General features: G+C 34.3%; 1 protein-coding gene across 1 annotated transcript in view; it reads left to right on the top strand.

Annotated features, from left to right (window-relative positions):
- Nucleotides 1-12,976, top strand: part of TEKT3 (tektin 3) — a 62,827-nt gene that overhangs the window by 29,202 nt on the left and 20,649 nt on the right. The window contains exon 3 of the mRNA XM_027840673.1: nucleotides 8,694-8,764. Coding sequence (XP_027696474.1) covers nucleotides 8,694-8,764 — 71 coding nt within the window. The remainder of the gene's footprint in view (nucleotides 1-8,693; nucleotides 8,765-12,976) is intronic.

The following is a 12,976-nucleotide window of genomic DNA, read 5'->3' as shown; positions in this document are numbered from 1 at the left end:
AGTTGTATGGCAGAAATTGGGCACAGACCAACATTTCACATCATATAACAAGATAAGATCCAAATGGGCATATGATTTAACTATAAAGGATGATATCATAAGCAAATTATGGGAGCATGGAAGAAATTACTTGTCACATTTATGGATATGGGAAGAGTTTATGACCAAATAAGAGAAAGGTTTACAGGAGGTTAAATGGATAATGTTGACTACATTAAATTAAAAAGGTTTCACATAAACAAAACCAATGTAACCAAAATGAGAAAAAGAGCAGAAACCTGGGGAGGAGGTAGGGAATCTCTGGATCAGGTTTCTCTGATAAATATTTCATTTCTCAAATATATAAAGGATAGAGACATTTATAAGAATAAGAGTCATTCTCCAATTGATGGTCAAAGGATATGAACAGGCAGTTTTCAGAGGAAAAAATCAAAGCCATCAATCATCATATGGAAAAAAATGCCCTAAATCATTAATATTAGAGAAATACAAATTAATACAACTCTGAGATACCACCTCACACCCTAAGAGGTGATCAAAAAATGACAAAAAAAGAAAATGACAAATACTGGTGGAGATGTAGGAAAATAGGTACATAGTGATGCACACTGCTGGTGGGTTAGTCCAGCCATTCTAGAAAGCAATTCAGAACAATGCCTAAAATGTTATTAATATCTTTTGACCCTGAAACATTGCTACCAAGTCTATATCTCAAATAGATTAAAGAAAAAGGAAAGATAGTTATAGCATATCTTTTTGTGGTGGCAAAGAATTGGAAACTGAGGGAATACCCATCAATTGGGCTAAACAAGTTATGGTATGTGAAAATAATGAATTACTATTCTGCTGTAAGAAATAATGAAGGGGACAGTTTCAGAAAAACTTAGCAAGACTTATGTAAATGGATGTAAAGCAAAGTGAACAGAACCAGGAGAAAAATCTATATAGTAACTTAAAACATACCTCACTAAAGTAGAGGAATCCCTAAAGTGAATCAAACAAATCAATGACTCTAGGAGGAAACAATAAATATTAGAACAAAATAAAAAGATAAAAAAGAATGAAATGTTAAAATCTACTGCTTTAAAAAAAACCACAACCTGGAAAAACATATTAGAAGGCAGAATTTGCAAAATCATCCTACTTCCTGAAAACCACAACAAACACAAAAGCCTGGATACCACATTTTCAGAAATCGTAAATGAAAAACTGCCTAGATCTATAAGAACCAAAGGACAAAGTGAAAATAGAAGGAATCTCCTATTCACCTCTTGAAAGAAATCCCCAAAATCAAAACTTCCAGGGATTTCATAACCAAAATCCAGAGCTACCATGTAAAAGAAAAATATTGGAAGCAGCCAAAAAGGAAAGTTTAAGTACCAAAGAACTAAAGTCAGGATCACAAAAGAGTTTGCATCAACTCCAGTAAAGGAGATAAAAATCTTTTTTTATTGGATTTTACTACTAATTCATTTTATTGGTTTTTCTTTCATTTATTGTGAGAGAATAACAGAGAATGAGCAACTGAGGGGTGGTAGAAAATGTGACATAGTAGAGTAATAGATAAGCACAAAAGATTCTCTTTGTACAAACTGGATCATAGACAACAATCCTCACAACAGCCCAAGAAGTAATGCTATTATTATAGAAGAGAAAATCTTTGAATAATAAATTAAGGTATAATTTAATGTGCAAGTAATAATACTATGCAGTTCTTGGCTCAAAGGACCACTATATCATGGGACTCTCCCATCATTGGTAGAAATTGTTTATAAAATGCCTCATGCCTGCATGAGGGAGAGGCAGAGTTGATGAGAAGGGAAAAGGAGAGAGATCTGTATCTTCTGACTTCCAGCTTTGAGAAAGAAGATGCATTATTCCAAACTCTACAGATCACTGGAGGGAAAGACTCTAGGAAGAAACTGACATGAAAAAGAACTAGCAAGCTCTGTGATGTCCCTATTCCCAGCTTGCTACACTAGAGACATTAGGGAATTTCTTCCAGGTGAGATCTGGGACCCTCTCTTTTTTGAGTTGTTATCTTGCTCCCAAAGGAGCTTGTTCAATCCGTATTGTCTGGTACATACTCTCATATGCATACTTGCTCTTATTTCTGGTTTTTAACTGCTTGGATAAATGAGTTTACTTGCTAAAAGTTCCTGCCCTATTTAACTCAACACAAAAAGAATGAAAAAGGGAGAGTCTCATCGTAAGCAAAACAAACTGAAACTTAAGAGAGTAGATCATGAAAAGTAATTTTAAAAGGAAAAAAATTAAAATCTGCAATTGGGATCTAGAAAAATAGCAGGGGAGCAGAAGGAGACTTCATCACTCAAAGATCACTAATACTGGGCATACTTTCGTCTCACCACTCTTCTTTGTGAAGGGGATGAGAAAGCAGAGAAAAAAATAGGATGACATATGACATATGACATAGACAGTGATCCTAAAGGTGAATGCAAATGGTATGAATTCACCAATAAGATAGAAAAGGATAGCAGAATCCAACAATGCTTTTTTTAAAATAAGAAACACATTTGAAACAAAAATTCACAGTTAAAATAAGACTGGAAAAAATCTATCATGCTTCAGCTGAACTCAAAAGATCAGGGTTAGCAATATCTCAGACAAGGCAACAGCAAAAATAGACTTGATTTAAAAAGTGATTAAACAGCAAAGTTAACAGGCTAAAAGATACCATAGACAATGAATTAATATTAATACTTAATATGTATGGACCAAATAGTATGCAAATACTTATAGGAAAAACTACATGAGTTACAGAGAGAAATAGAAAGTAACACTATAAAAAATGCGGACTCCAGTGCACTCCTTTCAAACCAAGATAACTCTAACAAAAACAACAGCAACCCAACATTATATGTAATGAGGACAAATTAAAGGATTTTTCAATAACATCAAGGATATAGCAAGGATGTCTGTTATCACCACTACTGCTTCAATACAGTGCTTAAAATGCTAGTTATAGCGGTGACAAGAAAGAGAAATTGAGAGAATAAACTTAGACAAAGACAAAACTAAATTACCACTTTTGGCAGGTGATATAATTCTTGGAGAAACCTAGAAAGTCAACTAAAAATTAGTTGAAATAGTGACTTTAGGGGCAGCTAGGTGGCGCCATGGATAGAGCACTGGCCCTGGAGTCAGGAGGACCTGAGTTCCCATCTCTCTTCAGACACATCACACTCACTAGCTTTGTGACTCTGGGCAAGTCACTTAACCCAAATTGCTTTACCAAAAAAAAAATGACTTTGGTAAAGTTGTAAAATTAACTTAATCAACATATCTGTTTATTACAAAAGAAGGGAGGTAGAAAGAGTAATTCCATTTAAAATAACTACAGAATGTTTACATAATTTACAGAATGTTTACAAAACACTTTACAGAAATCTAAATAATTGGAGAAATATTAATTGATCATGGGTAGGCTGAGTCAGAATAATAAAAATGGCATTACTACCTACATTAATTTACTTATTTACTGCCACACCAACCAATCTACCAAATGATTGCTTTATAGATCTAAAAAAAATTCTAGAGGATCCAAAGCTCAAGAATCTGAAGAGAAATAATCCCGGAGGGAGGTAGTGAAAAGAAAGGTGGCTTTAGCAGTAGGAGACCCTAAAAGAAGCAATCATTTTCTTTTGAAAAGTTGTAATCTGATGGGTGAAAGAAGTAGCCAATTAAGACATACATCTATCAGAGTATCAGACTAAGTATGTTTTCATCGTCATAATAATTTGTTTTAGTCCTTTATCACTTTCATCTGGATTGTTGCATTGGATTTCTAATTGGTCTTTTTTTTTCAACATTCAGTTTTATAAGATTTTGAGTTCCAATTTTTTGTCTCCCTCTCCTATCCCCTCCCCAAGAAGGCAAGCAATCTGATATAAGCTATACATGTACAATCACATTAAAACATAGTTCCACGTTATTCATGTTGTGAAGAAGAATCATAACAAAAGGGAAAAGCTATAAGAAAGGGAAAAAAAAACAGAAAATAGTATGCTTCAATCTGCATTCAGACTCCATAGTTCTTTCCCTGGATATGGATAGCATTTTCCATCATCAGTCTTTTGGAATTGTCTTTGATCACTGTATTGCTGAGAAGAGCTAAGTCTATCAAAGTTGGTCATCACACCATGTTGCCGTTGCTGTGTACAATATTCTCCTGGTTCTGCCCACTTCACTCAGCATCAGTTTATTAAGTCTTTCCAGGTTTTTCTGAAGTCTGCCTGCTCATCATTTCTCATAGCACAGTAGTATTCCGTTACATTCATATACCACAACCATCCCCCAACTGATGGGTATTCCTTTGATTTGCAATTCTTTGCCACCACAAAAAGAGCTGCTATAAGTATTTTTGCACATGTGAGTCCTTTTTACTTTTTTATGATCTCTTTGGGATACAGACATAGTAGTGGTATTGCTGGATAAAGGATATGCACAGTTTTATGGCATAGTTCCAAATTGTTCTCCAGAATGGTTAGATCAGTTCACAACTCCAGCAATAATGTATTAGTGTTCCAATTTTCCCACATCTTTTCCAACATTTATCATTTTCCTTTTTTATCATATTAGCCAATCTGATAGGTATGATGTGGTACCTCAGAATTGTTTTAATTTGCATTTCTCTGATCAATAATGATTTAGAGTATTTTTCATATGCGTATAGATAGCTTTAATTTATTCATCTGAAAACAAAGCAATCATTTTTTTAAAAATCACTTTATATTGGTTAAATAAGTTAATCAGTGGAAAAAATTACACAACACAAAGAGGAAATTAATCTAGTAGCCTAGTGTTTAATAAACTCAAAGACTCCAGCTATTGGGGTAAGAACTCACTATTAAAAAAAAAACTAGATGGGAAAATTTCGAAGTAAACTGGCAGAAATTAGGTTTAGACCAATATTTCCAGATAAGCCTCAAATATATACATGATGATATATAAAAGGTCACATCATTAACAAATAGGAGGAAGGTAATTTCCTCCTGGATTTATGGATATGGAAAGAGTTCCTGACCAAACAATGGGAAAAATAATCACACAAAATAAAATGTACAATTTTGATTATATAAAATTTAAAAGTTTTGTTTTGTTTTGTTCTGTTTTTAACAAACAAAACCAATTCAGCTAAAATCAGAGGGGAAACAGTTAACTGGGGGAAAAATATTTTTAGAGCAAATTTCACTGATAACGGTCTCAATGCCAGGATATGTAAGGAACTGATTCCAATTTATAAAAATAAAATAAATTACCCAGTTGATAAATTGTTGAACACATGACTAGTCAGTTCTCAAAGGAAGAAATTCAAGCTATGAACAGCCATATGCTCTAAACCACTAATAACTAAAAGAAATTCACATTAAAGCAACTCTGATGTCCTACTTCACAACCATTAAATTGTCAAAGTTGACAAAAAAGGAAAAATGACTAATGTTGGAGAGGCCATGTGAAACCAGACACACTAATATACATATGAATGGTTCTTTCTTCTCTCCATGTGTGTATCTCTATTTCTGTCTCTGTCTCTTGTCTGTCTCTCTGTCTCTCTCTCACACACACACACACACACACACACACATATTTACTAGCTATGTGACCCTGAGCATGTCATTTAACCTGTGTTTGCCTCAGTTTTCACAGTGCTAAAATGGGGATAATAACATCTACTTCCCAGGGATGTTGTAAGGATCAAATGAGATAATATTTGTAAAGCACTTAGCAAAATGCTGGTACATAGTATGCAGTGAATAAATGCAGGTTTCCTTCCCAGCAATGCACCCTTTAAATATTAGTGCTCAGTTAACATTCACTGTTACTCTTCTACATCCATAGAACCCTACCATCTTCCAGTATTCTCAGAAGCAGTTTTGTATAGTGGGTATGATGCAGTTTGGGATTGATGGGAACCCTGAAATGTCAAGGTACATGATGGCATCAGCCTGGAATGAATTCACACACTCAAGCCTTATTGCAGTCAGAGGGCAAATTTTATTGTAATGCCAATAGAAGAGGGCAGGGTTCCTAATGAACCTCGAACTTCATGGGGGTGAGATTGATGCTTATATACAAAAGGAACAATGAAAAGATCTAAATGGAATTAAGGAGAGGTAGATGAAATAGTGAAAGGAATATCAAGTAGGCTAATTAGATGATCTAGGTGGGATTAAGGAGTGATCCTAAATGCAAGTAGTCTGGGGTGGGCTGAGTATGACAATGAAAAGAATGTCAAGTAAACTAATTAGGTGATCAAGTAGTCTGGGGTGGACCAGTGATCTGGACTGCTAGAATGTATGGGAAAATTTAGGGACTGGGTTGCTTTCAAAAACATGGTCTTTTCCTTTTAGAGGTCCAGGTCTCATCATCCCTTCAGGGTACTAGACTTAGAATTAGAAGTCCTAAATTTAAGCCCCAACTCTACAACTTATTAACCATGTGACTTTATTGACTGGGTGATTCATTTAACTTCTCTGTGAGCCTCAGCTTCTTCATTATAAAATAGGGATAATAATGTTTTCATTACCTACTTCACAAGGTTGTAACAAGGAAGACATTTTGCGAATCGTGAAGCCAGCTTCCACGTTAAGAAGACCTAAGTTAAAGGCCTACTTCTGACATACACACACTGGCTATGTTACACTTACTTAACTTTGCAACTCTCTACAGAGGTGCTTAACCTTTTTTTGTGTGTGTCATAAGTTTCTTTGGCAGTCCAATAAAGCCTAGATACCCTATCGTTTTTATAATAATCTTTTTAAATGCATAAAATAAAATACATAAGATTGCAAAGAAAACCAATTGAAATGCAGTCATTAAAATATTTTTAAAACAAGGTTAATAATGACTGCTCTCAGAATCTAAATTGCAGAGCCGGTGTTAATCTACGTTAGTAATGGGAGTATCATAATTGGGAGTTCCCATTCTAATGAAATTACAGGTTCATCCCACCCTGCCTAAATGTAAATATTAGCTATTATCTTCCTTTTTTCTTTATTACTCTTACCAAATGCAAGCATTTAACAGCAAGTCTTTTGGTAATGGTCCTGTTCCAACTACGGAACATATTCTCACATTTCAATACCACCACCACTCCTTTCCACCCCTGAGACATCTTTGGATGCTTCTTCAGTCAAGAGGCTACCTGGATATATATTACTTCTGCCCTGTAGATATACAAATGATTTGCAAAGTGATGTAACAAAAACAACAACAATAACAATAACAGTTGCTAGTAATTATATAGCACTTTAAGGTTTGCAAATGTGTCATTTTATCCTTGGAAAACAATTATAGGAGGTCTGTGCTCTTATTATGTGCATTTTACATATAAGGAAACTGAAATAGACAGGTTAAGTGACTTGCCCAGTGTCTAAGGCTGGATTTGAATTCAAGTCTTTCTAACTCCAAGTTCAGTGCTCTATCCATTATACAATCTAAATAATTTCCATACATCACTAATTTAGAGTGCCAATTCTTTCATTGTAACTGAGCCTCTATATTCAAGTGACTAGTACAGAGGAAAAATTAGAATAATATATACCTATCTCAAAACTTTGGGTTTAAACTTTTCCCATTTCCACTAACTTCACTGGTCCTAAATATCTGTAGTTATTAATAATTATTGATAATTTTGTTCACTCCAAAAGCCTCATTAAAGTCTTATTTCTGTAAGATAATCAGGAGTTCTCAATATGTGCCATATGCACACACTACAATCCAAATAAAAACCAGACTAACATAAACAAAAATTATACTGTAGGATACACAAATCACATCAGAATCGGACAATCATAAACTGAGTCACAAGAAAGTCTGTGGTTATAAATTACAACTGTCCTTCTAAGAGTTAGGGCTAGGAGAAAGGAATCAACAACACCTTTAGTTCAGTATTGATGGGGAGGAGGGAGAATTTTCCTGAAGTTTAGCCCTTATGTATTGAAATGTAATATTGGTGTGTGCTATATGTTAAATATTGTGGTACCCATCACATCAACATCCTTAAAAGGCCCCCATCACTGCTCTTAGGCTACTTGTTGGAGCTTTGTATGGAAATGAAAGAGGTCAAAAATGGTTGAATGAATTTAAACTTCGTTTACTTTTTCACATTATTTTCTCAACTTGTTCCTGGTCTACCCACCAACCAAAATTCAGATCCACATCTTTTGTCTGAAAACACCAGGTTTTTTTTTCTTTTTTGAGTTAAGGGGACAATTCCAGAAAAATATGGATGAAGGAAAAGAAGAGGTTATGAATTAAACTTAGCTATACTTAACATAACATAGCTAAACATAGCTATACTGAGCTATACTTAGTAGAACTATCATTTTCATCTTCTAGCTATTTGGAATAATAGGCATAATAATGTTCCCTGCTCCTGCTTAGTTCCAGCCATAGTAGCAGGACTCAGAAAAGAGGACAGCAGTGGATTATGTGACTTTTACCATGGTTTCTTTTCAGGCCAAGGGGACTATTTCAGAAGAGTATGAATAGATAAAAAGAGAAGGTTATAAACTAAACTTTTGACATTATAACTATTTGAATTTATTTGCTGAAGTCAAATAAATTTGTTCTTTTTTATCATTGATGTTTCATTAAGTAAATAATTTTGAATGATATCTAAATTGAGAATAGAAAGCATTAATGAAATTTTTCTTTCAATTGAGTAGGAAGTTGATGTTATTAAATCTTGTCAAGAAAGAATGAGGCAACATCTGGACAAGGCCATTGCTCAACTTGCGTAAGAAAAAATTTTACCTTTTTTTTATTGGTGGGTTTTTAAATTTCTAATCTATATATTTTTTATAACCTTCCATCCTACTTTCTTTTAAATTTTAATACAAAAATATAATAAAATCCTACAAGAAGCTAAGATGCCCACTATAGTTGTAAGTAGCTTGTTGCTTTCAAACAAATTAGAATCGACTTCATAAGAAGACACTGTCAGGGATGCTATATGAAGGATTTATGCACTGTGTGGAAGGTTACGGTAGAAGATCTCTAAGGATTCCTTCAACCTTAAATTCTCGGATTCTATAACATAAAACTGAGTTGTGTATGTTATAGGTGAAAACCAGAAATGCTCTAGAATGAAGAAAAAGAATTTAAACAAGGTCATCTTATCCTTTGATACAAGTATTTATTAGTATATAAAGTTTTATTGGCAAAGCCTAAGGAGGCTTACTTTAAGTGTAAAATCCAAATGCATTTTCATTTCTTTTTTGGATACAGAGGTAATTAAGGCTGAATATCAAGTAGAAGTACAGATAGAAACCAAATTAACAAATTTAGGCTTTTGCCTTTCCTGATGTGCACATTAGAATTTTTTCAGTCTTTGACTCTATGTGCTTGTGTCTATATTCATAGGTATAGTTCTATAGATATTTACCATATACAAACTTTACCATTGTCTTAAAATTCTAGAAAGCTATAACAGTCACTCTCTAAGACAAAAACTAACTTCTCCCAGATTTGGCTATCACAGGAACTCGGAGTGCAAGGGACCTCAGAAACCATCTATTTAAACTATACAAGAAGCCATTCTAAAACCTATCTCAGAGTGGTCAGCCAATCTTTGCTGAAAAACTATTAGTGAGAAGAGAACCTACTTCCCACTTCCTACTTCCTACTGAAGCAGCTCATTCCAATTTTGGATTCTTCTGTTAAGAAGCTCTTCCTTATATCACATTTATATCTCCCTCTTTACAACTGCCACCTGATGTTTCTAGCTCTGCCCTGTGAAATGAATAAATCTAATCCCTTTTCCACAAGATAGACTTGACTTGAACACACCTCTCTTAAATTTTTTCTTTTCCAGACTAAACTTACCCAGTTCTTTCAACTGATCCTCACATGACATGGTCTTTAGGCCATTTTCTACCTTCTTGATTGCTACTCTCTGAATATTCTCCAATTTATTAGTATCCTTCCTAAAATGTGGTCTGACCAGAAACAGAGTATAAGAGGACTATCATGTCCCTTGGTCTTAATTATTATGCCTCTCTTAATGCAGCCTAAGGTTTCATAAGCTTTTTTGTTGTTGTTGTTGTTCACATGTAACACCATTGATTTATTATGAGCTTGTATTACATTAAAGTCTTCAGAGCTTTTTCAGTTGAACTACTATTCAGCCCACTGTCTTGTACTTATGAAATTAATTATTTTTAATTCAAGTGTAAAATGTAACATTTATCATTATTAAATTCAGCCCAGAGTTCAAATCAGAGATTTCTTTGGCTCCTAACTGTATCACCTAACATGTTAGCTATCCCTGCTAGCAATGATCCATGTGAGTTTACCAAATCATGTGTATGACTTCTAAGTTGAATTAGTACATTTATTATCATTGACATAATTTTTCAAAGAAAGTTCCTCAATTTTCAGAATTTCCTGGGTTATTCATGTAGAGCATTTAAAAACATAAGCTCTAGGATTCATTCATAATGGACCAATACTCAATTGTGGAAAACACATTTCTTTATTAAAGGAAAGTTCAGGCCATAAACAACTTAATAGCTTCTGACCTTCAAATGTGCTCCTCCTTCACCCTCTACTTTTCATTTTCTCCATTTCAATCATTTGGCTTTATCTCAGGAATGAGCCTTTCAAGGAAAAGTTCCCATTGTCTGATATTTAGCTTCTTCTCTCCCGTTTTTCTTCTGTACCAGGACTATAGTCTTTAAGGTACCTGGGAATTCGTTTTGCAAACACATTACCCCCTCCTCCTCAAAACCCACCCCTCAGCTGTCTGAACTTAAGAACTCTGGAAACAATTTAAGAGTTTCTGCTGATATAAAATACATTGAATTGACGGCTGAGCAGCATGAGAAACTGAAGAAATGGTTATTTTGTATCTTTCCCCGGTTGAGTGATATTATAGAAAAAGCACTAAATATTCAATCAGATGGCTTGTGATGGAGGCCTGAATGGAATACTAGTTTTTATACTTACATGACCTTGGGCAAGTCACTTAATCTCTTTCACCCTCCATTTATTCACATGCAAAATAAAGACACCAGCAACTTGTACAACTTATCCTCATAAGGCTGTTGTGAAAAAAGTGATTTTAAAATTTTGAAGCTCTACATAAATTTGTCCTATTATTATAAAATTAATTACCAAATCCTTCAAATACTTCTCTTATCTCTTACATCTGTCCTATCCTTTCTATTCCCATTGGAACCAACCTAAATCCACATAGGGTCTCCTAACTCCGGTATCTCTCCCCTTTAATATATTCTACATATCACTTCCAGACTGATTTCTTTAAAACAGCAATTCTCAGAGGTTATTCCATTGCTCAGGAACCACCAGTTCTCTCTTCATATAGTACAAAGTCTGGACTACTTAATCTGGCATTCAAGTGTCTCCTTAATCTTGGCCCACCGTATCTAACCCTCTAGCCCCCAATATGAACCCTTTGTTGGATCCAGACCAGTTTCCTTATTGTGCCAGAATGTTACTACCTCTAAGCCTTTGCTCATGTTCTTCTCCTCATCTAAGATGCTCTTCACTCTCCTCTCTATCTTTCCAAATCCTACCCATCCTTCAGTGAATAAACAAGCATTTATTAAGCTCTGACTATAGGCTATAAGCATAGGGAATACAAAGACAAAAATGAAAAAGGGCCTGCCATTAAGGAGTTTATAATCTATATGCAGAAAGAAATATATATAAAACTTAGATTAGATATCTATAGTATATATACTATTACACATAGTACATATAGAATATATAGGAGATGTATATATACATACCTATATGTGCATATATGTATATACCTACATATACATATATAAACATACATATATATACACATACATACATATAGTAGTCGCTAAATCTTGGGTCATCCTGACTGTGGCTCCACAATACTTGAATTGTTTCTTTCTGGCTGCTTCCAGTATTTTCTCCTTGAAATACACACACACACACACACACACGCACACACACACATACACACACACACACACACATAGATATTTGTGTATATATACATGCATACATGGGTGTGGGTGGGTGTATTCTACCTCTGAGAGGTTCCTAGACTACCAAATCCTATGTTGATCTCCATTTCTTAATTCTATTTTATTTATCTATTTCATATCTTTAGGACTTGTTTCCCCAATTGAATTGTAAAATTCTGGAAGGCAGGATTCTCTTACATCTCTTTTGTGTCCTTTGTGCCTAGTATTGAGTCAGTGCATAGATGGTTTTATCTGTTTGGTTCTAAGAAGATTTTAAAGGATACGTACACACATACACACATATACATGCACGCATACATAGATACACACATATAGATATATATATGTAAATAGTTTAGACCTTAATTACCATTTCGAATCATGTAATGAACACATATTGATTACTGATCCCATATGTGTAGAAAAATATAGTAGTAGAAGCAGAGGAAAATATAAAACAATATGGGAGGCTCTTATAGGGATAGTGAGCATCATCCCAACTAAGTAATCATGCGGGACAGGGGGAAAGCAATTTTGTCACCTCTCACTATTTTCTCTTGACTCTCCAAGTAAGTTGGCAGGAACCACTAGGATCTTCATAAATTAACTAGAACCACTACTAAGTATTAGTGTTATGTATAGACTTAAAGTGCCATGAGAATTCAGAGGAAGGAGTATTCAAGTAGACTAGAGTGGCTAGAAAAAGCTTCATGGAAATAGAAGTAGTAAAAAAACAAGATTGAATTGTTGAGGTGGCCTCTATGGTAGAACACTAAACTTGAAGTAAAATGATATAAAATAGCTTTTATAATATTATATAAAAAGTAGACTTGGACCTAAGAGAACTGACTTCTAATCCTGGATTTGGCATAATCTTAATGATGTTGGTCAAGTCACTTAAACTCTCTGAGCTTTCTGTATCCTCATCTATAGAATAGAAAAAAATCATATCTACCCTTTCTATATCACAGAAGTGCTGTGAAGAA

Source organism: Vombatus ursinus, unplaced genomic scaffold (genome assembly GCF_900497805.2).
Source record: "Vombatus ursinus unplaced genomic scaffold, bare-nosed wombat genome assembly UNPS02004704.1, whole genome shotgun sequence".
NCBI classification, from domain to species: Eukaryota; Metazoa; Chordata; class Mammalia; order Diprotodontia; family Vombatidae; genus Vombatus; species Vombatus ursinus.
The sequence above is the reverse complement of the archived record's forward strand: the minus strand, read 5'-3'. Positions and strand labels throughout refer to the sequence as shown.